Source organism: Pundamilia nyererei, unplaced genomic scaffold, assembly GCF_000239375.1.
Source record: "Pundamilia nyererei isolate P.nyererei 1_Seehausen unplaced genomic scaffold, PunNye1.0 scaffold00009, whole genome shotgun sequence".
NCBI classification, from domain to species: Eukaryota; Metazoa; Chordata; class Actinopteri; order Cichliformes; family Cichlidae; genus Pundamilia; species Pundamilia nyererei.
Window position 1 is genome coordinate 4,713,659 of NW_005187410.1, and position 25,466 is coordinate 4,739,124.

Consider the following 25,466-nt stretch of genomic DNA (forward strand, 5'->3'; position numbering starts at 1 on the left):
GTCATGATTGCAAAAAATGATTCCATTTTCTTGGCAGCGCCAAGTAGCCTGTTTGATGAGACTGATTTTTATTCACCCTTCTAAAGGTGGGGCTTTAAAGCAAAAAAAAAAGAAGGGGAAAAAAAGAGTATTTGAACAAATTGCGCCTGTGTTTACTGGCAGCATTCACACTCTATAATAGAGCATTATTTGCGCGTTTTGAATACTGTAATGCACATCTTTCGGTCAAGCCTTTCTCTGGAAAATTGCTTTAACTTTTAAAAGGATGATGATTCACATCAGAGCAGGTCAATTTTACATTATGCCATTATCCCTGAGCGTTTTTAACAAGCTATGAAATATGCGGCTTTATTGAATTGTTATATTCAAAGGGAGAAAAATAAAAGTCTCGAGTTTAGAGAAAGGAGAATAATAATAATAATAAAAAGAAGAAGAAGAAACTGGCGAAACGCGGCATCCTCTTCATTGTCCGCAATTTAATTAAATGTGGGATTGGGCTGGTGTTAAAAAAAATTATTTCTCAGCTACAATGAAGACATCGCGTTAATAAATCGGTTTAATGGAGATGACTGGCGGCCTTACAGCAGGAATCTCCTGGATACTGAAACTTCTCTCCCCCCCCCTCCTCGACTATAAAATACTTGTCTTTTAAAACAGAGCTACTGCTTTCACTTATCAGGTGAGCTGTCATTTTTAATTAACCCCTCACCTGCGTCCCTCCACCCCCCAACAAGTGGGCAGGGAGGTACGCGTGTGGCACTGGCGCGCGCAAACACGAGCATAGGCACAAACAAATGGAGATTTTGGCTGGAAAAAAAGTTAACTGATTAATTGCGAGTCTTGCATGAATCTGCTTTCCTTCACCTATAAAGTCACTCGAATGCAGCAGGCTCATAAATAATCTAACTGCGCTCGGAGAAGCGGAGGTCTGCGCTGTCAGGCCTGTTTCTGGACTTCTTGGCTAAACTTTAATCCGTCTCTGATTTCCCAATATAAACACAACCACTTTAAAACCCCAGTCGTTTCCCACCGTGCCTAACACGCAGCAGCTTGCACTTGCGCTTGCACTTCTGCAGACCGCTCTGATAAAGCCATCTCCGAGTTATCTTTCACAAGCATACAGACTGCGCTTAAATCAACAATTTCTCAATGACGTGTTGCGCATGATCTGAATATTTAAAAAAAATCAGAAGGGAAAACCTGGAGCTGCACCTTAGAAGCCGCAATCTACAAAAGCCTTAGAGAATTAGTGAAACGCTTACCTCTTGGAGAACTGACGTGTTAAAAAACTCAATTCTGGAATGAAAGGAGACATTGAGCCTTCGTGTGAGAATACATAAAAATAACTGTATGCATTTAAAAAAAGAAAAAACACCAAATCGTGTCTTGTATGACAGTCTGGCCGGAGGCTGCACAAACAGATGATTGACGGCGGGGTTTTTGGTGTTTCTGTCTGTGGTCGGCTCTCTCATTGGCCGACTTGAAACCCCGGCCATGAATGCAGCTATCAGATTGGCTGCGCGTCCTCGCCAGCTGTACTTCAAAGAACACGCTCGCTACAACTAGGTAGTGTTGGGAGCTGCGAGCCAAGAGAGAAACCGTGTGACCTGAGTCAACACGGTAAATCTGACACAAATTGGAGCCATACAGCACTGAAATCGCGAACCCTCTCATCACAGCACAGACCCTGGATATGGCTACGTCTATACTTGGGGTGAGTCTGACTTTGTGTCCAAGCACAGAAGTTGCGCGTAAAGTTGTCGCCGCTCACTTTGCTGTGCGGCGGGATGTGTTTGTTGCTTTTCAAAACACGCGTGTTTTCCACGGGTAGAATTGATCATTTTCTCAGTTACTACAATTAAAACTTTTAATCTTGGACAAAACGTATAAAACATGGAGATGAAACGTTGCAGTCGTTTAAAGATTTTCTTAACATGTTTAGAAACTCGATGAACACTTTTATTTCTTACCTTGCTTTGCTTGCATGTTACACACTCTGTACACATACACGACTTTAAGAAGAAAATCTCGGGTTCATTTGCTTCCAAAGACGTTTCAGTAAAGTTATGAAATTTTGTCGTATTTAATTAATTTTAGTGATGTATGCTGAGTGCTCTCCAAGCCAAGCGAAATGATTTTCCTCATTTTCTCGTTTGTTATTCTCTGTTCTAAGCCCATGTGTGTGTGTGTGTCTGTGTGTTTGTGTGTTTCTTTTTTTTCCACCCAGGAAGAACCACGGTTTGGAACTACACCTCTAGCGATGCTGGCTGCAACTTGTAACAAAATTGGCAACACCAGTCCTCTTACAACTTTACCTGACTCCAGCGCTTTCTCGAAAGGTGGATTTCACCCGTGGAAAAGATCCTCCTCCAGCTGCAACTTAGGATCCAGTCTGCCCGGTTTCACGGTAGCGACGAGCCGCGCTTCGACAGGACTAACACAGACCAGTGGCACGAGCAACAGCGCCTTTTGCTTAGCCTCCACCTCCCCGACCTCGTCTGCGTTTTCCACAGAGTACAGCGGTCTGTTTTCCAACTCCGCCAGCGTCACGACCCAGGAATCTGGACAGTCAGCTTTTATCTCCAAAGTCCACACATCAGCAGAGACTCTGTACCCGCGCGTGGGGATGGCGCACCCCTACGAGTCGTGGTACAAGTCGGGGTTCCACTCAACCATCTCCGGTGACGTTACCAATGGTGCGTCCTCGTGGTGGGACGTTCACACAAATCCCGGGTCGTGGCTCGATGTCCAGAACCCCGCGAGCACCCTTCAGACCTCTCTGCACTCCGGCACCCCGCAGGCTATCCACTCCCAGCTCAGTGGCTACAACCCGGACTTCTCCTCGCTGACCCACTCGGCGTTTAGCTCCACTGGAATCAGCCCCTCTGCGTCTCACCTACTGTCCACCAGCCAGCACCTGTTAACGCAGGACGGTTTCAAAACAGTCATCCCCTCTTACACAGACGCTTCTGCCGCCAACGCCATGATTTCAGGGGGCAGTTCAGGAATAAGTAGCTCCTCGAGGTCGTCCAGGAGGTACTCTGGCAGAGCAACATGCGACTGCCCGAACTGCCAGGAGGCTGAGCGGCTGGGACCCGCCGGGGCCAGCCTGCGGAGAAAGGGACTCCACAGCTGCCACATTCCCGGCTGCGGTAAAGTGTACGGAAAGACGTCTCACCTCAAAGCGCATTTGAGATGGCACACCGGCGAGCGGCCTTTTGTCTGCAACTGGCTTTTCTGTGGCAAAAGGTTCACTCGGTCCGACGAGCTCCAGAGACATCTGCGCACCCACACCGGCGAGAAAAGGTTTGCTTGCCCGGTTTGTAACAAGCGCTTTATGCGGAGTGATCATTTGAGCAAGCACATCAAAACACACACGGCAGGTGGAGGAGGCAAAAAGGGAAGCGACAGTGACACCGACACCAGTAACCTGGAGACCCCGAGGTCCGAGTCCCCAGAACTTATTTTGGAAGGGGTGAACCCCAGAATTACTGTTAAGGATCCGTCTCCTCACGACGAACCCTGAGGCATCTCCCAAAAAACCAATTCAGATTAAAACAAAAAACACACAAAAAATAATAATAATAATAATAAAAACTGCACAGCAATGAAAACGGGTCTTATCTGACGGACAGTAAAGGGGAAAATGTTTCCAGAAGCGATAGCAAAATCTAAAAAAAAATATATTCTCCACAGGCGTGACGAGTATTTCATTCGTAAATTCATCTTTACAAAAAAAAAAGAAAGAAAAAAAGAGTGATTTACTGTAGGCCTTCGGAAAATTTGAGGGAGACAGCTTGAAAATGAAATGGATGTTTGCTAATGCGCGAAACCTGTTGAACTTTGGTTGGACAATGTGAGTTACACCTTGTATATTGACGACTAAACTATGTGTTATTTTCATGTAAATGTTAGGCTATGATTGTTTTATTCGTGTTGGTATCCTGGAAATCAGGGAGTTTACTTTCGACGCACTTTGTGGATATGTATGTAAACGGCTTTTTAAACTTTGGTTAACCATTTTATTTCTTTGCTAAAAAAATTTATCTATATATAAATGTTTACCTGTATAAAGTCACACGTATAAGGCTTTCATTTTATCGTAATTAAAACATCTTAAAAAAGGCTTTAAGTGTGTGATGTAGAGTTTATATATTTTTTGTTTATTTATTAGGTTTAAATCTAAAAAAATATATTTTTTATTTTTTTACTTTTTTAAAGTGTGACAGCTCATCACAGGCTTTCTTTTCCTTCTTAAAATCACCTACAATACGTCGACTTTAACTATTTCCTCTATGGAATAAATCAATGTTTAATGCCCCGGAAAAGACATTTCATGCCCAAATGAAAATCTTGTTAAATGGTATTAATTATGACTTGGAGCACATCGCAGCCCCATGTGTCTTGTATTTGCGATTAGGGATTCGTGTCTTATCAAATATCTAATTAATCTCCGAGACATCTTTTGTTCGGTTTCACTTTATCGAGGGGTTTCCAAGGGGGTTCGCTGACAAAGGTCCCCGAATATTTATTCTAATTGTCCAAATTAACTGCTTTCATTTGCATAGCAATCGATGGACTGAGAATAAGGATGTGGCTTCTTTCTCTTTGCCAGAAACACGTTATATGGGAACAGTTTTTTAAACTTCAGAAAAAGACGGGGGGCAAAGAGTCACATGCAAATGTTGAATTTTAAAATGCTCTTTGCACGGCGCAGTCAAACGGTAGCTGCATGTTATTTGAATATCAGTGGCCCCGCACTGAAAGGGTTCAAGGATGCTCTCTGACTTCTTTGTGCTTACCCAGTGCAGCGTCCGACTCTCAAAGAAAAGGCCGGGGAATAATTACAGCATGAATCCAGGACTAGGAATACGTCACGGAAAAGCATCTCATCCAGACACCCTCTTTTTTTCCCTTTTCTTTTTAAGGAGGATGTTAAATTGACCAGAAGGCAATAGGAGGGAAATTATTTTCATTTCCTTTTGTGTAGCAGCGGCTTCAAGGAAACGGGCAGAAAGTGAAAACTATCAAATTACTACATTTCCAATCTGAATTTAATCAAAAAATATATAAACAGCCTAAATAATAACGCTGAAATTTAATATTTTGTCGACACGTTCAGCAACTGTTTTTTCCTCCATATTTTTATTATTATTATTTTGGGGGGAGGCAAAATGTGTCATTTTTATCGACATCAAAACAGTTTGCAAAATCTGCAATTTGTAAGTCTAAATGTCAAAGAAAAATCGCTACAAAAATTATTTACAACTCTACAGGTTATATTTAATGTAAATGTCTCATGTAAAAGTAGCCAATGAAATAACTGCAATTGTAACTGCCTTAATTTATACACATCTACTGCATGCCTTATAACGGGGTGTTACTATGCTCGCTGGCTATTTGTACACAAATTATTCTTTGTCTATTTTCATTTAACGCCCGGAAAAAACCCAACGAGCGTTTTACAATGATTCAGGGATAACGCACTTTAAAGGCCATTAAAATTCGGGGAAACTGGTCTTAAATTTTTGTGCCCATTACTAAAAAAATAAAATAAAATAAAATAATAATAATAATAATAATAATAATAATAATAATTTGGGGATTTAAAAAAAAAAAGTGTATGAAATTTCTATGAGGTGTCCAGAGCACAAAAACACACGGGTATAAAGACTGACGGCTGATCAGTCCACGTCTTCACTTTCATGAAATTTGACATTAAACTTAAACATCGCGATAAATAACTCCATAAACTAATTGATTTAAAGATTTAATCAGAAAATAACAGTCCTGCTTTTAACAAAAAAACAAAAAAAAATCTAAACAATTTTCACAAACACAATCATAAAAGTAAGATTTAAAAATTGCATCAGATGAATTTTATTATTTTTTATTTTTTTGGTAGTGACCCTGAAAAGGAGTCCAACATTTTCCCATCAATGGATCAGATGCAAATTGCTTTTAATGGTAACCAATTCATTTAGACCCTTTCATACAGCACAAAACAGCATCAGTGTGCACTGACATGCATCTAGATATTTTCTGTTGACTGCTTCCCTCTGCTGGAAGAAACGGAGATCAACACACAATTTCTTCTATTTAAATAAAGGGACCCTACATGCATAACAAAAATTACTACTTAATAGATAATGCAAGACACATGCATGAGATTTTCCTCCTCTAGTTCTATATGCAGGAAAAACAAGCTTAAAGAAAGGAGGTCAGTGTCTTCTATTTGTTCTGTCCCCACTTCTGTCTCTTCTCTCCCTACTCTTACTCCTGCTTCTTCCTCTGCCCTCCCTTTCTCTTCTCCTTTCTCTGCTTCTGCTCCTCCCATCTGCTGTTCTGCCTTTCCTTCCTTCTGTGCTACTTCTGTTCCTCTCACCATCTCTACTGTGACGTCTGTCTTTACCTTCGTCCTCCCTGCCTCTCTCGTGGCTTCTACTTCTGTCCAAGCCAGACTTGGAGCTGCTAGGTCTCTGCCTGTCCCTGCTGTTGTGCCTCTTTCTCTCTTGACCTCCTTCCAGCGTGATCGCGTTCTTGGGGCTGCGATTCCGACTCCTGCTCCTTCCCCTCTCTATCCTTGTTTGTCTATAATCTCCAGACACCTCTTTAGTCTGCTTCTGTCCAGTGCGAGGGCTCGGTGACCTGCTCCTGTGAGAAGAGGCCTTTCTCTGACTCTTGACTTGTCGCTCGCACTCAGAGCTGTTATCCCGACAGGAATCTTTTTTCTTGTTCTTCTTTCTCTTCTGGCTCTTGGACTTGCTATGACTGTCAGAATCTGAGCCACTATCATCACTGCTGCTGCCACTGGAGGAGTCACTCGAGCTGTCGCTGCTTTCATGCTTTTTCTTGTGTTTTCTTTTGCTCTTCTTCTTCTGTTTTTTGCTCTTCTTTTTCTTTGCCTTCTGCTTTTCTAGCCGATCCAGTTTTCTGCAAAACAAAAAATAAAGGAAAACAAGCATTCAATTAAAATTCTTCAGTGACGCAGCGGACATTTAATTTGTGCATAATAAATTCTGATTAGGCACAAAGTTTGCAGAGATTGGAGTTAAACACTTCACCAGAAACGGAAAATGTAGTGATTGCATTATTTAAAAAATGCATTAAGATACAAGACAAAAAACTAAATGTAATATAAACATAATAGGGAAACTGGGCCTACAATAGCTATAGACACTAAAACATATCACACCATGTTTTAAATTTTGTCTAAATATTTACATTTTATTTAAATATTAATGAAATAAAAGTGATCATGTGTGCAGGTTTTTCACCTGAGGAGTTTCTGTTTTTGCTTGGTTGTTAAAGATTTCAGGAATTCCACTTCGGGGTCTTCCTCTTCCTCACTGGCCACATAATCCTGGAATATCACAAAGCACACATAACATTACAATTTACGAATAAATATAAGTCCTGACAATAAATCTACATTGATCGGCTTTGACAGTGACAACACTTCTTTATTAAATCTACTTAACTGACTTTTTATTTTACACTTTTCTACAAATCTATTCGATCAAAAGACAAACCGCATCTGTAGTTACTTATTCTCTCTCCCGTTCAAGGGTATAGTTTACAGTACGCGTGTGTTCGTATATTGTCCTGTGTGCACGGAGATGACAGTGTGAGACACAATTACCTGCAATGGATCGCAAACAGTTGAATTCCTACCAAGGACAGATTTTTTCAGAGCAAACCCACTGTTTCGCATCTCCGCCATTAACTCCGAGGGGTGCATCGACGGACCTGTTGGCACAAATCACAGCCTCAGAGTCCCATTGATGTCAGAGCCATACCATCCACTATCTCCACAGTGGGAATTTCAGAGGCGGCTTTGTTAACAGAATGGGACATCAAATCAACTCACTCCACTTCCGGCTGAGCAAATCATACAATATCATTCTCTGCCAAAGCAGCAGTTAAGGGAATCAGAATACACAATAATTACATTTTTTCTCCCGGCACAGGAGGGGGACCATTACAGCACTCCACCATCAACACCACTGACTGGACTCTCCCAGGGTAAACATTATTACTTTACTACTCAACTGGCTGATTGCACAAGTCAGAATCAGCTCAAGGCCGGGAGCTCCAGCAGAAGCCAGAGAGGGACGATACAGTCGGTGTACCTGCTGCGAATCGTGTGACAGGCAAAGCTTCCCAGTGCTCGCAAATTTTCTGGCGCTTTATTCTTTTGTAGTAATAATTATTCGAGTTTTTCCACTGCAAAAAGATTCTGTATATGTGCACTACAGCTAAACTCATTATTGATTATCCTGCCATAAAATAAAAAACTGTACCCAACAATAATAGTGGTGTCTTTATATAGATGTCAAAGCAGCGTTAACACAGAATTTCTCATTTAAAAGATTAAAAAACAAACAAACAAAAAAAACGTATTTACCTGCGCCATCCTCTGAGGTCATAGAGCTGGCATTGATACCCGACAGCCCGAACAGAGGACACTCTCTGTCCGTGTTCACGTGGCCCCATTTGTGACATTTGATGCATCTCACGTTGCGCACCTTGGAAAGTTGGGCAATAACAGAAATTAGAATTGGCCGAACACTGGAGGCACATGCAACCCTTTAATAATAAGAAAAAATACACTATAATTCACAGAGCATTACATAAGACGGTATTTTTAGCTTCTGATCCTCTAAAAAACAAAAACAAATAACTGTCTACAGCTGACTCTGTAGTCATAGGCTACAGAGGGATTTTTCTAAAAGGTTCATTTGTAGGATTTGAATGCATAAATTTAACATAGTTTCTTTTGTCACTTGCTTAACATGACTCTTAAGCCATTTTCCACATATAAACTGCAGCCCTGAACTTTTCAAGGACTTACCCGACACAGGCACATGTGAAAAGTGGTTGTCCTATGTCCTACCTCCTGCACGCTCTACCCATGCAGCTTCTTCACCTAAACCACACGGTTTATTTCCAGTAGTGCAAACGTGTCTAAAGCAGACCGTTTCCTGCTGTGCGCTACATGTGAGAAAGGGCAACTGTGGACCTGACGCTCCTGAAATTCTCCCAAGTTCATGTGTGAAAGCAGCTTTACACATTAACTGCCAGGCTGGGGGATTATTTGTGCAATATAAATTTAAATAAATAGAACTCATTACACACCTGGATTCCAAAGGGCTGATCTCTAATATTCATGTCATCCTTTGCATACCTAAAAAGATACAATTTAAAAAGTAATGCAAATTCTGGCAGCAATGCAGAAAACTTCATTGTGTATGAAAATCAACCACTTACTTCTCTCTAGGAGCTCCTTTCTGCCACTCAAATTTGTACTCTTCCTCCCCCTCCTGAAAGTCAGAAGTCTTTCATTACAAATTATAGTAACTTTTCTTATTATAAATAAATGAACCTATATAAGTTGTTTGCTGTCATGCACATACAAGTAACTGAATATAAAGGTAAAAGCATTAGTTTATATTTATAGTTTTAGGGTCACCGGGACCATATAGTTTGCAATGCATTTATAAGATGTTTTTTTCCTGAAAACACAGTTTATGATGTTTAACCATAAGGTGTTTTTTTTAAATAATTATTTCTAATTTAGGTCTGTGAGTTACAGACAACAACACATTTGTGTTCACTTAATTTCACCACACCTGGTCTGAAACAATGATGACAGTAAAATTTTACTTTACCTCTTTCTTTTCCTCTTCAGGACAGAAGACAGTTATGAGGAGAAAATAAAAAGGAACAAGCATTTACATTAAAGGAATGTTTTTTTCTTAACAACCACATTTTCAGAATTGAGATCTTTATTACACATTACAGTTGTTTCATAAAATACGACCTACCTTTGGATGCTCCGGGTGGAGCCTCATACATGAAATTCAGGCCATTTTTAACACGATCATCACCCATCAACAACCTTTAGGTAAAAAAGCAATGATTATTTAAACAGTATTTATCAACATTTACAAATAAGAAGTTGGAGGATGCTGTAAGACAATGTCTACTGTAGATTTTGTTCTTGCAAAAGAAAAGTTTTCAATTTACTGAGTAAAATATTCAATATTCAATTATAAGTGTACAAAAACGTGCGTTGTACGTGTTCTTTCAGGTATCTTCCTGGGTATTTATCTAACCTGTTGTTGTAAGTGTCTTGCTCTTTCAGATATGCCTGCATTAGGTCTTCTTGCTTCGTCTTCTCGAAGGTCAGCTTCTGTTCTGCTATCCATACCTACAACAGAAAGAAAGAAAGAGAAAAGTCATTGCAGGCGATCTGGAAACACCAGAATGTTGTTCTATTTGGATTAGACTATTTGCTGATATTTTCATTTAGTTGTACAACTTGTCACATTTTTTTCCATTTCTTCTTTATTTCTGTGACAAAGACTTCCATTTAAAAAAGTATTATATTTGTTTTATTATTCTGAAATACAACTATATACCATTCAAAACTCATCACCAGCTGTCTTTTGCAATGTGAATCACTGTTTTTGTATGTACTCAAATGATACTATACAGGACTGCTTTATTTATTTGTTTTTTGAATTTTAAGTAGCCAAATATCAGATGTTTTTGATGTATCTATCTCAAAATACAGATCCTGATTTACTTTCCCCTCTTTGTGGTAAGAACGGTTAGTGAAAGTTTCAGGAATTTTCAAGAAATTTTTCAGTATTTGATATATTGATGATTACATTTTACAACAACCATTATAAATGTCCAAACTTTGGACCATAAGAGAGACATAAGAGAAGCCATAAGGTAAACCTTTTTTAGTCCTACTCGTGGGGAATTTGTTGTGTCACAGCAGAAAGTGGACAGTGCAAAATTACAGCAGCAAAAATAAAATTTGCCCTTCACCTCCAACCGGTCACGGCAGCCCCTCTGAGCCTGCTTCTACTGGCGATTTCTTCCTGTTTAAAGGGAGTTTTTACCTCCCACTGTTACCAACGCGGTTGATCTTGGGGGTCATATGATTGTTGGCGTTTTCTTTGGAATATTATAGCGTCTGTACCTTACAGTATAAAGTGCCTTGAGGCCACTGTTGTGATGTGGCGCTATATAAATAAAACTGAATTGAATTGAAAGTTTTAAAGGCAAATCATATTCATATACCTACTACCAACTCTTCAATCCATATTAAACTAAAGACGATTTTTTTAATATCACGAAATGGTTAGTTTGCTTAAAGAAGTTGGATGAGCAACAATTTTGATTGCTTTTAAACACTTAAAAAAAGAATAAAACACTAAATACCAATCTGCCCTCTGTGATAGTATCTTTAGGATCTCAAAGTAACCATTTTGGCTGTTAAACTACTGCATCAGAGGTGCACAATCAAACCCACCCTATACACTATGGATGCCAATACTATAACTTTCAAACACTCACATTGAATCAAGTAGTCAAAAGTACATCCAACAGTAAGAAAATATGAAAAGAAACAACATAAAAGTAAATAAATGGTCACATCTGGCCAGACTTCAAATGAGCAGCATGTGACTGTGAGCTATATTAAAAAGTTCAGAGTATTAATGTTCACTCTGTCGCTAAAGATCGCAGGGAAGCTAAAGCACTCACTCTTCCTAGCTTTATAAAACATCTCTACCAGCTAACTTTGTTGGTTTATCCAACCTTATGGTTCACAAAAAACAGACTAAATAAAATTACTCACTGAAGTCAACAATTAACAGTCAGCTAATAAGGCAGTCAGCATAGTGTAAGCTTTTCAGACGTAGCGAGCTAGGCTAGTAGCAGTAGCTAGGAAGCTAAGCTTGCGTTCAGTAGTTTCAGCAGCGTCAACAGTTATCAAGCAGTTACCTTTTTGATATTTGACTTCGATGCAGGATGAAAATCCTTCTTACACATAAAATTAGCAAACGACTTCCCCATGGTGGCGCGCCAATAGCGTTAGCTGAGTGAAAAACGTTTAGCTAACGCAGGTAGTAGCGTAGCTTCCTCGGCATGTAAACAAAACCGCTGTCACGAAGATGGTTTTGTATTGGTGTCACGTGACGTATTCAGGCACGCAGATTGATTGGTCTGTGGGATGGCAAAAATCACGTGACACAGCCACAGTATTTGGAAAATGTAAATGACCGTCAATTGTAAAGATGGAGACTGAAATAAAGGCAGCTCTGCAGTTGTGCGTGTGCAGTTTTATGTATAAAAACACAAATAAAAAATAAATTATGGGTTTCGTAATATTCTTTGACATTCGACGTATTTGCCAGTGACCTAAAATTTGCTAATTATATTAGTAAGGTCACCAGAATTTATTTCTATCGCTAGAAAAATACATCAAAAGTTACATTCTTATCTGAAACTGCCTTTGGTCCATGCGTTCATATCAAGCAAGTTAGATTACTACAATGCTGTTTTTGTTGTTGTTGTTTTTTGTAGAATCATTAGAAGAATGATTTCATCTTGCTCAGAAAGCAGCAGTCATAGTCCTTACGGGAATGTGAAAATACTATTTAAATTACTAATTAATAATTAATTAAGAAAAACTCTCAATGGTTTGGCCACCCAGTAGGACCAATGACTTGTTCAGTGCTTATAATCCAACTAGACTTCTCGGGTCTTCAGGTGCAGATCTGTGGTCCTGAAACATGTACCTGCTGACCTGAGTTCAATAAGAAAAGTGTCTGAATTCAAAAGAAAACTTAAAACCGTTTTATTCTCACAGGCCTAAACACAATAACTCTCTCTCTGTTAACCTTTTAATCCCCTTGAGAAACTGGAAAACTAGTTTCTTATGTTTTTATCTCTTTTGATAAAGTGAAGTGAAACGTACATAACAATAAAACTGACAGCAACGGTTGTGCGCAATTCTTTTAACTACGAAAACGAAACTGACTTCATCTCGGTCACGTGACTGCACTGTTTCCGCGTTTGTAACTTTGACAGACGAAAGAAACGCACGAGAATAGAAACTGATGGTAACAACGCTGGGTAAGTCTGCTTATGTGCTATTCAGCGCTATACGCCAACAGTATATTAACATTACAGGGCTTACAAGTGACTTTGTGTGTTTACGGTTTACTACATCTGCTAAATCTGAGCACCAGTGAAAACTGTCTTGGATAACTAAGACCTTTCTTTTAGATAGTTTGGGATTAATATGCGCCCATCTTCGTGTGACACCTTTGTGGCTCTGCCCCCATCCACTGAGGGACAGCGCATCATTTTTGGGAAAAACTCTGACAGGCCTTGCGATGAAGTCCAGGAGGTTGTGTATTTTCCTGCCACAGACTATGCTGCAGGGGAGAAGGTTGAGGTAGGTAATAAAGAGACCATATCATTGCCCTCCAACCTTCAGTCTACCACAGTGCTACTCCTTGCTGAGCGTCCCAGCTGATAACCATTAATACCTTTTGCCCTTGTGTGTTCTTCTTTTTGTGAAAAGTGCACATATATAGAGATTGAGCAGGTCGCCCACACTTATGCAGTTGTATTGAGCAGACCAGCATGGCTGTGGGGGGCAGAGATGGGTGCAAATGAGCATCAAGTGTGCATTGGAAATGAAGCAGTGTGGGGCCGACAGAGTGCAGATGGCGAGGAGGCTCTCCTCGGCATGGATCTCGTCAGGTAAACCCACCTGTATAGAAGTTGTCTGCTTTTTAAAGTATCTATATACTTAGCTTAATGTATCCTGATGTGCAAAAGAAAATGTAATGGCATGGTCTCCGTTTAAAATTTTGTTTGTCAATTTCACAGGCTTGGACTTGAGAGAGCTGATACAGCTGAGAACGCAGTGACCGTTATCACCGAGCTGCTGGAGAAGTACGGTCAGGGAGGCTCGTGCATGGAGGATGAAAGTAGCTTCACCTACCACAACAGCTTCCTCATCTCAGACAGGAAGGAAGCATGGCTCCTGGAAACGTCAGGAAAGTACTGGGCAGCAGAAAGAGTCGAAGGTAATTGGAAAGAAAAAGTTCACTCTGAACATAAGACTTCTTTGGCCAATTCAGGGAATACTCTGGGAAAGTAGACATCCTAAATAGACCAGTAACTTTTATATAATGTTTGTGATAAGTAGTAGTAAAAAGAATAATGGATGGGAGCTGTTAAATTCAGAAGAGAAGATGATGAAATATTTTCAGTGTGTGCACATTTATGGGTATTAAAAGGCATAAAAAGCACAAAAGGACTGAATCGCTCACTACTCTGCAGTCTGCAAATTTTGCAGGCCTCAAGAGGTGAGCCTCATAACAAAATGCACATTAGTTGGATATTTACACTGATAATTTAAGTAGATTAGATACATTAGTCTATACGTGGCATTAGAACAAATACAAAAATTCCACACATTTTATGTCCTTTGGAATAAAATAGTGGTTACTACATTAAAGGGCAAAGTCTCAGCTTTTAATTTCAGTATATCTGGAAAGAAAGAGGTGTGTTTAAGATTTAACAAGACCAAAACCTGTCCTAGATGTACTTACACATTCTGACCACCAGAGAGTGCTGGCTGTCCTATTCAGAATACTTTCTAACATTTAAAGGACGGTTGTTGTTGTTTTTGTTTGGGTTTTTTTTTTTTTTACCTCAGTAAAGGAAAGTTAGAGTAAAATAGATTTAATTTTAGTGACTGCGCATGTTTTCCTCTTCTACAGGTGGATATCGTAACATCTCAAACCAGTATGGCATCACCACTAAGATAGACAAGGAGCATCCTGAAATGAGGGCATATGCCCAAAGTAAGGGCTGGTGGGATGGGAAGACTGAGTTCAACTTTGCCACGGTCTACTCCTTTATGACTACAGCCAGAATAGAAGCCTCTGGGAGCCGATACTGTGAGGGGAAGAAGTTGTTGGAAAAGAGCAACGGTTAGTCAATGAACACAGAAAAATTGGGGTCACAGGAGGACAAAGGTTACATAATCTGCACCACTGGTGTGCTTTTATTTACTGAAGGTCATATCACAGCGGAGACAATGATGGATATCCTGAGGGATAAAGATAGTGGCATCAACATGGAAGGCATGTTCATGACCACAGGAAGTATGGTCTCTGTGATACCCACGGATCCCGATCTGCCAGGGGTTCACTATTTTACAGCAACTCCAGATCCTGAAAGGTATAGTACTTAATGTTATTTTAGCGCTTAAAGCACTCTTCCAATGCATTTCTACTGATGATCTGCTGGGTTCTTCTTTTGTAACAACAGGTCTGTATTCAAACCGTTCATTTTCGTGAAAAACCTTCACCCGTTAAAGGAGACGTCTTCCCCGAGTTACGGCCTAGATGACCCTGTGAAGAAGAAACCCCGCTTCCAGAGCAAGCCTGACCGCAAGCACGAGTTGTTTGTCAAACATGAACTGGTGGCTGCCATCATTGAGTCCCACAAGGTTTTACAGTTTAATTCAATTCAAGCCTGCGATTTATGTAAAATTATTATTATTTTGTCTTGTGTGGGCCTTTTTTTCTGAACGTGTGCAACTTGTGTTTTTTCCTTTCTCTGTAGGACAGAGGAAGGAAGATCACAGAAGGTATGAGGCAGCTGGAGAAGGAGATGATAAAAGAGATGGAGGAACATCTTTTACATGGTGTTGAGAGCCCAGATTTTCTGGTGAACTTGTTTTCAAGTTCTATCCAGAGGGAGCTTTCTGTTTACAGCCAAAAATGAGGCCAGAGCCACAACGTAGTTCCACACTTTGACACTAGCAGAGGGCATTCTGCTTTTTACGTTTTAATCAAGTACAAAAATGCTTGTGCAATAAACCTGCAAAACAACAGGATACTGTTCAGAACTATTGCTTAGAAAGTTGAAGAGAGTGTAATGTTCTTAAATCCAATGACATTAAAGTCTTGACTCTTATTTAATGAATCATTGATGAGAAATGTTCCATAACAAATGCATTACATAATGCAAGAATGAAATCTTTTGTAATAAACTTTTGTTTTTAAACACGTTATGAATATACAGCCAAAGTGTGATGATGCATTTTTGAATTGCATGCATTTTATTACAATTTGGTTTAATAAAACAAAATTTTGCCACAGAAAATGTGCCTTATATATTTTGTTACCTTGAGAGAAAAGAAGATCTGCAGCTGTTCCTAAAAGTGTTTTCCCATCACGCTCAGAAGATATACATTTTCATTGTATATTGCTACCACATTATGTTTCAATATGATGACTGAAAAATGACATTTTTTAAGCAAACTGGCCAGCAGTTGCTATGTTAACAATTATAGTTCTGGTTAAAACTTCATAAACAATATCCAGTGAAGGTTTCCAAAGAAATAACATCAAATAACATCATTTTTCCCCTTTATCCATTTGGTGAGTGGTTTTTAGTAAAAAACTAACAAAACATGTAAAAGTGTCTTTGTAGAAATTAGGATTGAAAAGGATTAAGTAGAGAAGTGACTTTTTGGACATACACCTCTGTGTGCTTCATCACTCACAGAATGGCATGAAACATAAAGTCAAATCAAATCTATGGTGTAAAAACAAAAACATAAAACTTTTGAAAGGCTCATTCCTTGAAATTTAGAATTCCCCTTTTATCCAGTGTGACACATACAGTATACACTGACACACTCTGAATACCAAGTCATCTGGACGTTGTGTTTTCAGTGGGAGAAACGTTTCGTCACTCATACAAATGACTTCTTCAGTGTCTGCTGACGGCAGGTTTCCCCAACATAAACAGTACATTTGCATAATGACTGAAGCTAGCACTGGCACCACTGGCAAACATGTGACAAACATGGCTGTGAGGTCAGTTTCTTGATAATGAGAATGAACTTTTTGGGATTTAGATTAAAATAATTTATTTATGGCTCGTGTTCAAGTTTTAGCATCGTAGCCGTGACTCAGTGTCTCAGAAATGAACTTGAAATGTTGGATGTAAAGACAACAAACATTTTGAATGAGAGTGTGCAGCACTTTGAACATTTCTCACATTGCCGACAGGGGTCCTCGTTGCTATTACTGTGCCACGATGGTGAATTTAGTAATAGTACGTTGAGTCTCTTGCTGTACAGGAATTTCCTGTTCGAACTGATTTGATTTTCTTTTAGGTTAAAAGAAACCTTTTTCTTTGATGCAAGCATCTTATGCCATGAAGCGATAATACAGCGGACTATCTTGGAAGCTGTATTCCTGCTTGATGTGTTGGAGCACACCACCCTGTTGTAATTGCATCCCATAGAGTACAGCCTCGCCACGGTCCTGAGCTAAACCAACCTGCAGAAGCCACTCAACAAGTTCACAGCCAAGAAAACAGTCCACCATAGTCTTCTTTCCACACCTGAAAGTCAAAAAAAGAAATCACCCAAAGGATAGTTGTCTGTAAAAGGAGCCACAAGAAACAGAGGAGCAGACAGAACCCACACACAGAAAAATGACTGAATCAGGAATAATTTTGTTTTGAAGGTATTGTGGTTTGTGAGTCACCGAGCATCAGCAAAGGTTTGCCTAGACATTAACAGGAGGTAGCACAAACTGATCACCAATCGGAAGGGCGGTGATTCAATCCCTGCACGTAAAGGTACCCTTGGGCAAAATACTGAACCCACTGTGTGTGCATGACAAAGTGCTTAGGAAATTTTAAAAAGCACTTGTATAATTGGGTGAATGTGGCTTTTTGTGTGCGTTGAGTGTCCATTAGAACAGAAAGACACTATAAATACCATGTTTATCATCAGTCTTTAACCAGAGCAGCGGTCAGTAAGACAATGTGCTCTCACCTTCTCTTTTTAACGATGTCATGAAAACACTGCTGCTTGTGGTATTTGGTGAACTGGGTGCAGGTCATCCCGATCTCCTCAGATAAATCACTCTGTGGCTGCTCTTCTTGTTTTCCATACCACAGACTGTATAATCTAAAAACAAAACAAAGTTAAAACACTGTGTAAAAACTCCTCAGAGTTCAGAGGAGAATGAACAGACTACTTTGAGGTGATAGAAAGGGAGCAACCAAGATATGCAGAAAAGCATCTTTGTATAAAAACTTTTGAATGTGCTTAATAATTTGGCAGTTTCATATAAAAGCCTTTTACCTCTTTTTAAACGGCAGTAAAATCAAATGTTTGTCCAGCCCAAAAAGAGCAAAGGAGAGAAGCCCCTGTTTAACAGGAAAAGAGAAGCATGACTTTAGTGCTGTGGGTGTGAGTATACAGTCATGAATAGGTAACAGGATATTTCTAACACAAACCTGTCCATAGTTGACCACAGCACAAAAGAAGAGCAACTCCAAGTAGAGTCTACCAGGATTGTGGTTAAAGAGCAGCCACACGCAGCTGGACAAATTCTGTGAAAACAGGATGTAAGAAGACCTTTGAACTAGAAATGGTAACTAACGCTGTTCACTGAACCAGCTTGTAGAACCAGCTGAGTGGGCATTTGTTAAAAGAAAAAGACATTTTTAAGTGTTTTCTATACATATGTTAATGGGGTTTTTTCATAAATTCATCTTTTTTATCTGCGGGAATTCCAAGTATCTTTTTCATGTAAGTTCTTAAAAAAAATCTACATGCCCCTAATACACTATTTCTTCATACAGTAATAAAAATATGTAACATTGAATGCAACAGTAAATATAGAGCCAGACGCATGACTTTTCTAATGGGGTCTCTGAATGTGTTTCTTAAAGTCTTCCAGTGACAGGAGTTGGAAATTACACAGCTCAGCCATTTGTATCTGATTTGGTTCAAGATGCACTAAATATAATAATGCAGGCGGATGAAGGCTGACTTCATGTCACTGTAGAACTGAAAGGTGGTTGTTTACTCACAGCAAGCAGGCTGACAGTCAGAAGCAGACACATGACGGGTCACTTGTCTGTCTGCAACCTGTTGGAGCTCCTCCACTTGGACAAGGAGGCAGTCTGTGGACTCGCACCCACTCTCACACTGACCTGAGGGGGGCAGCAGCAGAACACAAATAGATAAATACAAACCCTTGTAAAATACAAAAGCATGCAGGTCAGTGACAGTATATACTATACAATATTATACATATACTATGACTTTTACTGTGAAAATGTCTCAAGCCTCCGTTTTTCAGGCTTTCAGAAGGTCTTTCAAAGTTTTTCTTTGGACATCGGTTGCTTTTTCCACTCCTTTTTTAGTCCCTGTACCTGGCCATTTTCAGAGAAATGTTTTGTGACCTAACACTCTACTATGAATCGGTCAAACACAAAAAAAGCACCAAATGGAAGGAATGACCCAGAGTTGTGCCTATGCTTAAAAGACAACTTGGCAAAGAAGTAATTCTGAAGGAAGTTAAACACGGAGAAAAGGCTGAGGTACGTCAAATTATGCAACAGATAGAGGGGTACAACTGTGACAGTCTACAAACCATGTGTAAAACATGTTGGAGGTATCGGGTTTGGAGCTGCATTTCAGTCAGTGGTACGAGGGATCTTGTAAAAACTGAATTACGAATGCTTGTGTTTCAATCAAATAATGGAGTCTTTTATTAAGCGGTTCAAATAGTTTCTCCTCATTACTTGCAGAACTGGTTTACATATACTAGAGTTTGTTGTTTACAGTGGAACTATGACCATGACTCTCGCATTTAGTCAAAACAAAAGCACTGCATGTAATCTGTTCTTTTCTCACATTCCTTTCTTTGCCTGTACAAGCGAGTAATTTTGTGGGTGATATGGAATTTTAACAAATCTGAAACTTACTGTCATTCCTCTGAGGAATGATTCTGTGTGCATGTATATATTGTCCTTTGGTAACTGAAGACCGTTTCTACTTTAACTGAAATTGTTTTTGATGGGAATGAGTTGAATGCCACAGACAAGTTGAACTGTGTTGAACTTAAGTGTAGATGACCTGTAGATAAGGTCTTTATTTAGCGCCTCAGATATTCAGTATCCATTAATCTGACAACGTCCTAACTGTTGACGATTTCAGACTAATGAAGCCAGCAGCGTCTGTTAAAGGTTTCCTGACAGGACGCACCTTGATCTCTTGGTGGAGGGTCAGTCTCAAACAGGGTCTGGTTTTCGGGTTCATTTTCAATCAAAGGATCTTCTGGAGAGTCAAATGAGTTCACCTCTTCAGTTTGGACATTTTGGGCCCAGCTTCCTCTGCTGAGACACACAAGAGAGCCTCCTCCCAGGAATATGCTGAAGGCAACTACGAATGTGGTGCAGATTATCTGAAAGAAAACAACCAAATTGTATACAGGTTTTATTTCATTATCTGTAATTTCATGGCAGAAAACAGGAAAATGACTTCCCCTGGTATTATTACCTGTGCTCTGCCATAGAAGAAAGCTGCATCAATGACTCCAAACATTTTTTCCCCACAAATGAGCAAAACTGCAGTTATTAAAGCTGGAATCCTGCAACCACAGATACAACAAATTCAGTCACAGTATTAAAATATAAAAACCAGGTCAATGGGATTACCCTGAACAACGTGCATGACACTTGGTTGCAGATATACTTTTTTTTTACTATTTAATTTTAAGTGAGTTGGTGTCATGCAAAATCACATTATATTATGATATATTCATTCATTTACATTGTTGATTGCATCGTGAATGTCAGTCTAAACCAAAGTGACGTGTTTTCCAGTCTGTGCACATTCCTCTTACCCCCAGCCCGCAATGACCAACATGCCCAGTGAAACTTTCAGATCCTCAGACTTCAAGAGCACAAGTGAGAGTGCTATCAAACCTTAAAACAACAAAACATCAATTTCAAAATTTGTAGTCACACTACAGATACATCTCACCAGTATGAACCAACATGAATTAGTTCAATGTAGGTTTCCTGTGGTAGATGGTAGTGTGCGTACCTGGCCATATAAAAGTGCTGTAGAGTGAGGTACATAATAAGGTGAAAGTCAGGACCTGACCAATGAAGTTATTTTCCTTCACTACGAAGTTCCACAAGATCATCCCAATGCAAGTCAGAACCTACAGAGAACAAAATAACAAATACAGGCACTTGGTCATTTTTGAATGCCCACAGGTGAGTTCCTTCATATAGATATGATTTACTTAATCATTAGACATATTAGACATTAATGGTGCTATTAGTTTTTCATGAATGCAATACCATGCTTACCTGTGCAAAGAAAAGGTTAACTGTAAACAAGTGAGGCAGCCTTTTGAATTTTTTACTTAAAAACATGACGGCAATAGTCCACACCTGTGAGAGAAAACATGGATTGTAAACAATGCACTATTTTAACCACAGACTTTAGCAAGAATAGTACACAACAGTGTTAGTTGGTTGTTTTTTGTTTCCTGAGGAATGTAAATGGGAAATTACTGAGAACTATGAAACACATGACTCAAAAAAGTAAACACTGTGGGCGAACAGTTAAAGCAAAGAAAAAAACGTTATGTTTCATCACTGCAAGTATTATGTCAGTGCAGAAATGAGTTTCAAGTTCTTCTAAAGGTTTACTAATAGGCAAAGAATGAGGAAGTAAGTCTGCAAGTCGGTAAAAAATCTGTGTAGTTAACAATGCTGAAAACAGGACCTTTTAAGATTCGTTTTCCAAGGTAGTTCAACCAGGTGTTTATCTTTTTACTTTTCCTTTATTTGTCCCAGGTGATAATATCAGATAAACATGAGATCTTGATATGGAAAATAAAGTGATTGAAAGCCCCGCGAGTTATTAAGTGGACTTAGTCTTCACAGAGACCTTAGTCAAGCTAAAATAAAAACAAACAAACATAAAAATATAAAAATCAGATGAAAACAAATAAACAATTACCCAACAACTAGCTGTGGATGGATGTGAATCGTTAGCTGCTGAAATGAAAGCAAAACAACAAAAGATATTTTTGGAAACGTAACCATTGGATGATTAGGTCTTAAAAGGCCTGAGTGCTTGTGTGCCCTAGCTTTGCTGTTCCTAGCACTGCACTATGCCGGATAGAGATTTCGGATTTATTTCATGGGATCTGCTGGAGTCACTCACCCAGATTGGGAGTCATTGACCCAAGTGCTCTGGTTACCACAGGCACCACTGTTGCCTTCACCCTTCACCGCTTCTCCAGCTCTTTTCTTTGCTCTTAGTATTTCTAAAGCATATAGGGCTCAGAAGTGGTTATATCAAATTTGCTAACAAATTATAATATTATGGATAATTCTATCTCTGCATAAATAATGGGACAGCATGTTTACACTCACAGCTCTGAATGACAAGCTTTGTGTTTGCTGGGATTAAAAGTTACTTACCTATGAATGAAGGTACGGAAACTGAAACACAGGCAGCTTTTGTGTAAATATGTGTGATAATACGACAGAATGTTAGTTCCCAGTGGAGAAGTTAGAGACCAGTTCAAAGGATGATAAAAACCTAAAAAGCTGTGAGATGACACAAAAGTATTGATAATGAACTGTTTCAATTTAAAGTCAATTCAAAGTAGCACAGAGTAGAAGAGCTTTGTTCATATGATATAATCAACAGATCACAAAAGAAGTTTAAATAATTCAATCTTTCATCAATAATTGTATTTTTTACTATTCTTGACCTCTTACAGACTCTAAAAGTCGTCAAATGAAAAAAAGAAAAACAGTTAAAGATCAAATAGGTTGCCATATATCCTTTTACCACAACTTACACTGTGTCCAAAAACTTGAGTTGATTAAATGTTTACAGAGTAAGTTAGTGTAGAGGTACATCCTGTATTTTCACTATAACAAAAGCTTCACTATGAAAAAGCATATCCTGCGTCATTCAAGCACAGAAAGACTGAAACCTGAAACCAGAAATGCAAATCCAGAGCAGATTTCGCTGCACCAACATGTAATGTTGATAAACTGTCACAAAGGGAAACTATTTCCATAGACCTTGTTTCTAAATTCCACCAGCTCACCAGGAATTCAGCTGGTATTGCAACACAATAGCTGGACTGTTCACCCGAATAAGCAAATTAAATTGAAAGACTGACAGAGTTTTTGGGCAAGATGTAGCCATTTTGTAGTGTGAAAGATCAAAAGTAATTGGACAAAGAATAAATGAAACATGTCATATAGCACTTGGGCATTTTAGCCACAAGAGAGCGCTGGCTGTCCCGCTTACAGTACATGTAAGGGATGGATCTTTTTAAAAATGTATTTATTTGTTCTTCTGAGTTTATTAAACCTTTTTGGCTAAGTTAATGCCTTCAGTACAACCTTACTCTCAGTGTCTAAATCGTGTAAATATGCAAATGTAAATGGTTGTTTGCAGTTCTTAAAGGAGAGACATTGTAATTAATTGGACATACAATGGCAATAAACTCATTCATTTATTCAATGTAGCTGAAGTGGTGCAGAACTAAATGAGAACCCCATGAACACAGTGTATCATCATGAGTTTTAGAACAAAAACACTGTGCTACTTGGTTGATGGCTATTCACATTTTCCTCTTCTATAGGTGGATATCGCAACATCTCAAAGCAGTGTAACATCACAATTAAGATGGGAACATCCACAAATGAGGGCCTATGAATGAAGTAAGTGCTGGTGGGATGCATTTCATCTTCTCACCTGCACCAACAATGGACGATTGCAGGAGCTGGGAGAGGAAAAGGGTACTGGTTAATGAATAGCTGCACCGAGGGGAAACTAAGATAACATCAGGACAATGGTTTTATGGTCACCACCACTGTTTATGCATGCTATGGTTTTATTTACAGAAGGTCATATCACTGCAGAGACAATGACTAATATCCTGAGGGATGTGGATATGGCATCAGGGCATGCTCATGACCACAGGAAGTGTGCCATCTGTGGTGCTCACAGAACTTCGATCTGCCTGAGGTGCAGTACTTGAGTTCAACCCAAGCACTTGAAGCACTCTTTGACTCCAGCTACCAGCAGGGATCTCCTTGGTTCTTCTTTGTATTCCAGGTCTTTATTTAAACTGTTCATCTTCAGCGGTTGTGAACCTGTGAAAGTAAATGATGAAAGCTAAAAATGTTTAAATTAATTGGGCTGTTAAAGTTGTTGTTTTTTTTTTGTAGAATTGCCAAAATGTAAAAGCATAACTCGGCTAAAAGGTTCTCACCTTTATAGCAAGTTTTATTTTAGATTTGACAAGACATCCACTTTTACTAATTTACTGAATTAAATACTCAAAGTCTCATTTTTCATAGCACAATCTGAACATTTTGGGAGCATTTCCACTGCACAATGAATTCAAGCCCACAATTTACCAAAATATGTAACTCGGCCTTTGTGGTCACTAGTTGCTGAAAGTGTGCACCTGGATCACAAAAGGTATAAGGTACTGTAGCTTATGAAACATGGAAAAACAACTTCTACGTGGTGTCGTCAATCCAGATTTTCTGGTGAACTTGTTTTTAAGTTCTGTTCAGAAGGAAATGTCTGTTTACTGTAAAAACAGAGGCCCACATCTACATGCAACCACAAATCGATTCCACAGTTTGACACTAGACTCTTTTTTAAATCAGGCCTTTAAAAAACAAACAAAAAAACAACCAAAACCTTCTTGTACAATGAGCTAGTATGAAACAACTGAATAATATTCAAAACCATTGTTCATAAAATTGATCAGAGTGAAAAATTCATAAATGCCACATTATAAAATGCAGGTTTAAGTTTTCGCTCAATTGTTCAATAACAAATTCATGAATACACGAGTTAAGGTTTGGTAATAAACCTTTTATTTTATTAGCCAATGTGTGATGATACACATTATATTACAGTAACTTAGATATTTACATACATTCTGTTAATATCAGAGTTAGAAAATTAATTAATTTGCTTGTTTACCTGAGAGAGGGGAAAAAATAACTGCAGCATCTCAAACTTCTAAAACAAAACCCATTTTCAGGTGAAGACTTAGATTTTCTTGCTAACGTTTACTTTTTTTATGTGGTTACTGAAATGGGCAAACAAAAGCAAGTAAAAATGTTGATCGAACTGGACAGTTGCTGTTTGTTAAAGCTGTATGAATAATGTACATCACTGTCAAGACCTGTTCAAGTACAGGTTTCCAAAGCAACGATACCTTTGCTTCATGCGAAATTAATAATTAACTGGTGAAATGTGAGTCCTTTCCCTTTATTTATTTGGCAAAATAAAATATTCTTGATAAGAGTGAGGAAACACAAAGGTGTCCTAGTAGATCAATGACTGGATTAAGCAGAGGAGACTTCCCCCCCCCTCACACGCACTTTTTTTTTTTTTTTTTAAATGAGAACACCTCTTTGTGCTTCATCACTCACAGAATGGCATAAAACATACAAATAAAGTGTCCCGCACTCCAAAACAAAACAAAAAAAGAAAAGAATCTACTTTTGGAAGCTTCTTCCCTTGAATCACAATCCCAGTGAAGTTCCAGTGTGACACATACAGTATACACCTACACACCTTAAAGAATACCTCTTCTCTGTAAACATCCATCACAATCTGAAGCCTGACCTGATTTTCCTGAAGTGTGTTGCATTAAACAGTAGGCGAGTCACAGCTTTTTCACATAGTCAGGAATTATTCGGCTGCTTTTAAGTTGTATCTCCTTTTGATGTTGCCTCCAAACAATAGA

At 39.0% G+C, this 25,466-nt stretch overlaps 4 protein-coding genes across 4 annotated transcripts in view; 2 read left to right on the forward strand and 2 right to left on the reverse strand.

Moving 5' to 3' along the window:
* The first annotated feature begins 1,584 nt into the window (after positions 1 to 1,584).
* sp9 (sp9 transcription factor) lies at positions 1,585 to 4,013 on the forward strand. The gene is made up of 2 exons (XM_005723492.1): positions 1,585 to 1,714; positions 2,228 to 4,013. The coding sequence occupies exons 1-2, from the start codon at positions 1,694 to 1,696 to the stop codon at positions 3,524 to 3,526; spliced, it is 1,320 nt and encodes a 439-aa protein (XP_005723549.1). The 5' UTR covers positions 1,585 to 1,693; the 3' UTR covers positions 3,527 to 4,013.
* Positions 4,014 to 5,874: 1,861 nt separating this feature from the next.
* On the reverse strand, positions 5,875 to 12,008 carry cirsr (corepressor of RBPJ and splicing regulator). Its single transcript, XM_005723491.1, has 10 exons — positions 11,803 to 12,008; positions 10,119 to 10,213; positions 9,828 to 9,901; positions 9,672 to 9,685; positions 9,271 to 9,323; positions 9,139 to 9,187; positions 8,408 to 8,528; positions 7,643 to 7,749; positions 7,278 to 7,363; positions 5,875 to 6,933 (listed from the first exon to the last, which is right to left on the reverse strand). The coding sequence occupies exons 1-10, from the start codon at positions 11,872 to 11,874 to the stop codon at positions 6,222 to 6,224; spliced, it is 1,383 nt and encodes a 460-aa protein (XP_005723548.1). The 5' UTR covers positions 11,875 to 12,008; the 3' UTR covers positions 5,875 to 6,221.
* A 791-nt stretch (positions 12,009 to 12,799) lies between these two features.
* Positions 12,800 to 15,985, forward strand: scrn3 (secernin 3). Its single transcript, XM_005723493.1, has 8 exons — positions 12,800 to 12,936; positions 13,090 to 13,261; positions 13,391 to 13,572; positions 13,702 to 13,901; positions 14,601 to 14,813; positions 14,901 to 15,063; positions 15,154 to 15,334; positions 15,451 to 15,985. The coding sequence occupies exons 2-8, from the start codon at positions 13,106 to 13,108 to the stop codon at positions 15,610 to 15,612; spliced, it is 1,257 nt and encodes a 418-aa protein (XP_005723550.1). The 5' UTR covers positions 12,800 to 12,936; positions 13,090 to 13,105; the 3' UTR covers positions 15,613 to 15,985.
* Positions 15,986 to 17,045: 1,060 nt separating this feature from the next.
* Positions 17,046 to 25,466, reverse strand: part of gpr155a (G protein-coupled receptor 155a) — a 21,986-nt gene continuing 13,565 nt past the window's right edge. The window contains exons 6-15 of the mRNA XM_013908305.1: positions 21,025 to 21,108; positions 20,753 to 20,873; positions 20,550 to 20,631; positions 20,204 to 20,294; positions 19,910 to 20,108; positions 18,730 to 18,770; positions 18,151 to 18,246; positions 17,996 to 18,060; positions 17,684 to 17,818; positions 17,046 to 17,244 (exon numbers count right to left, since the gene is read on the reverse strand). Coding sequence (XP_013763759.1) covers positions 17,049 to 17,244; positions 17,684 to 17,818; positions 17,996 to 18,060; positions 18,151 to 18,246; positions 18,730 to 18,770; positions 19,910 to 20,108; positions 20,204 to 20,294; positions 20,550 to 20,631; positions 20,753 to 20,873; positions 21,025 to 21,108 — 1,110 coding nt within the window. The 3' untranslated portion in view covers positions 17,046 to 17,048. The remainder of the gene's footprint in view (positions 17,245 to 17,683; positions 17,819 to 17,995; positions 18,061 to 18,150; positions 18,247 to 18,729; positions 18,771 to 19,909; positions 20,109 to 20,203; positions 20,295 to 20,549; positions 20,632 to 20,752; positions 20,874 to 21,024; positions 21,109 to 25,466) is intronic.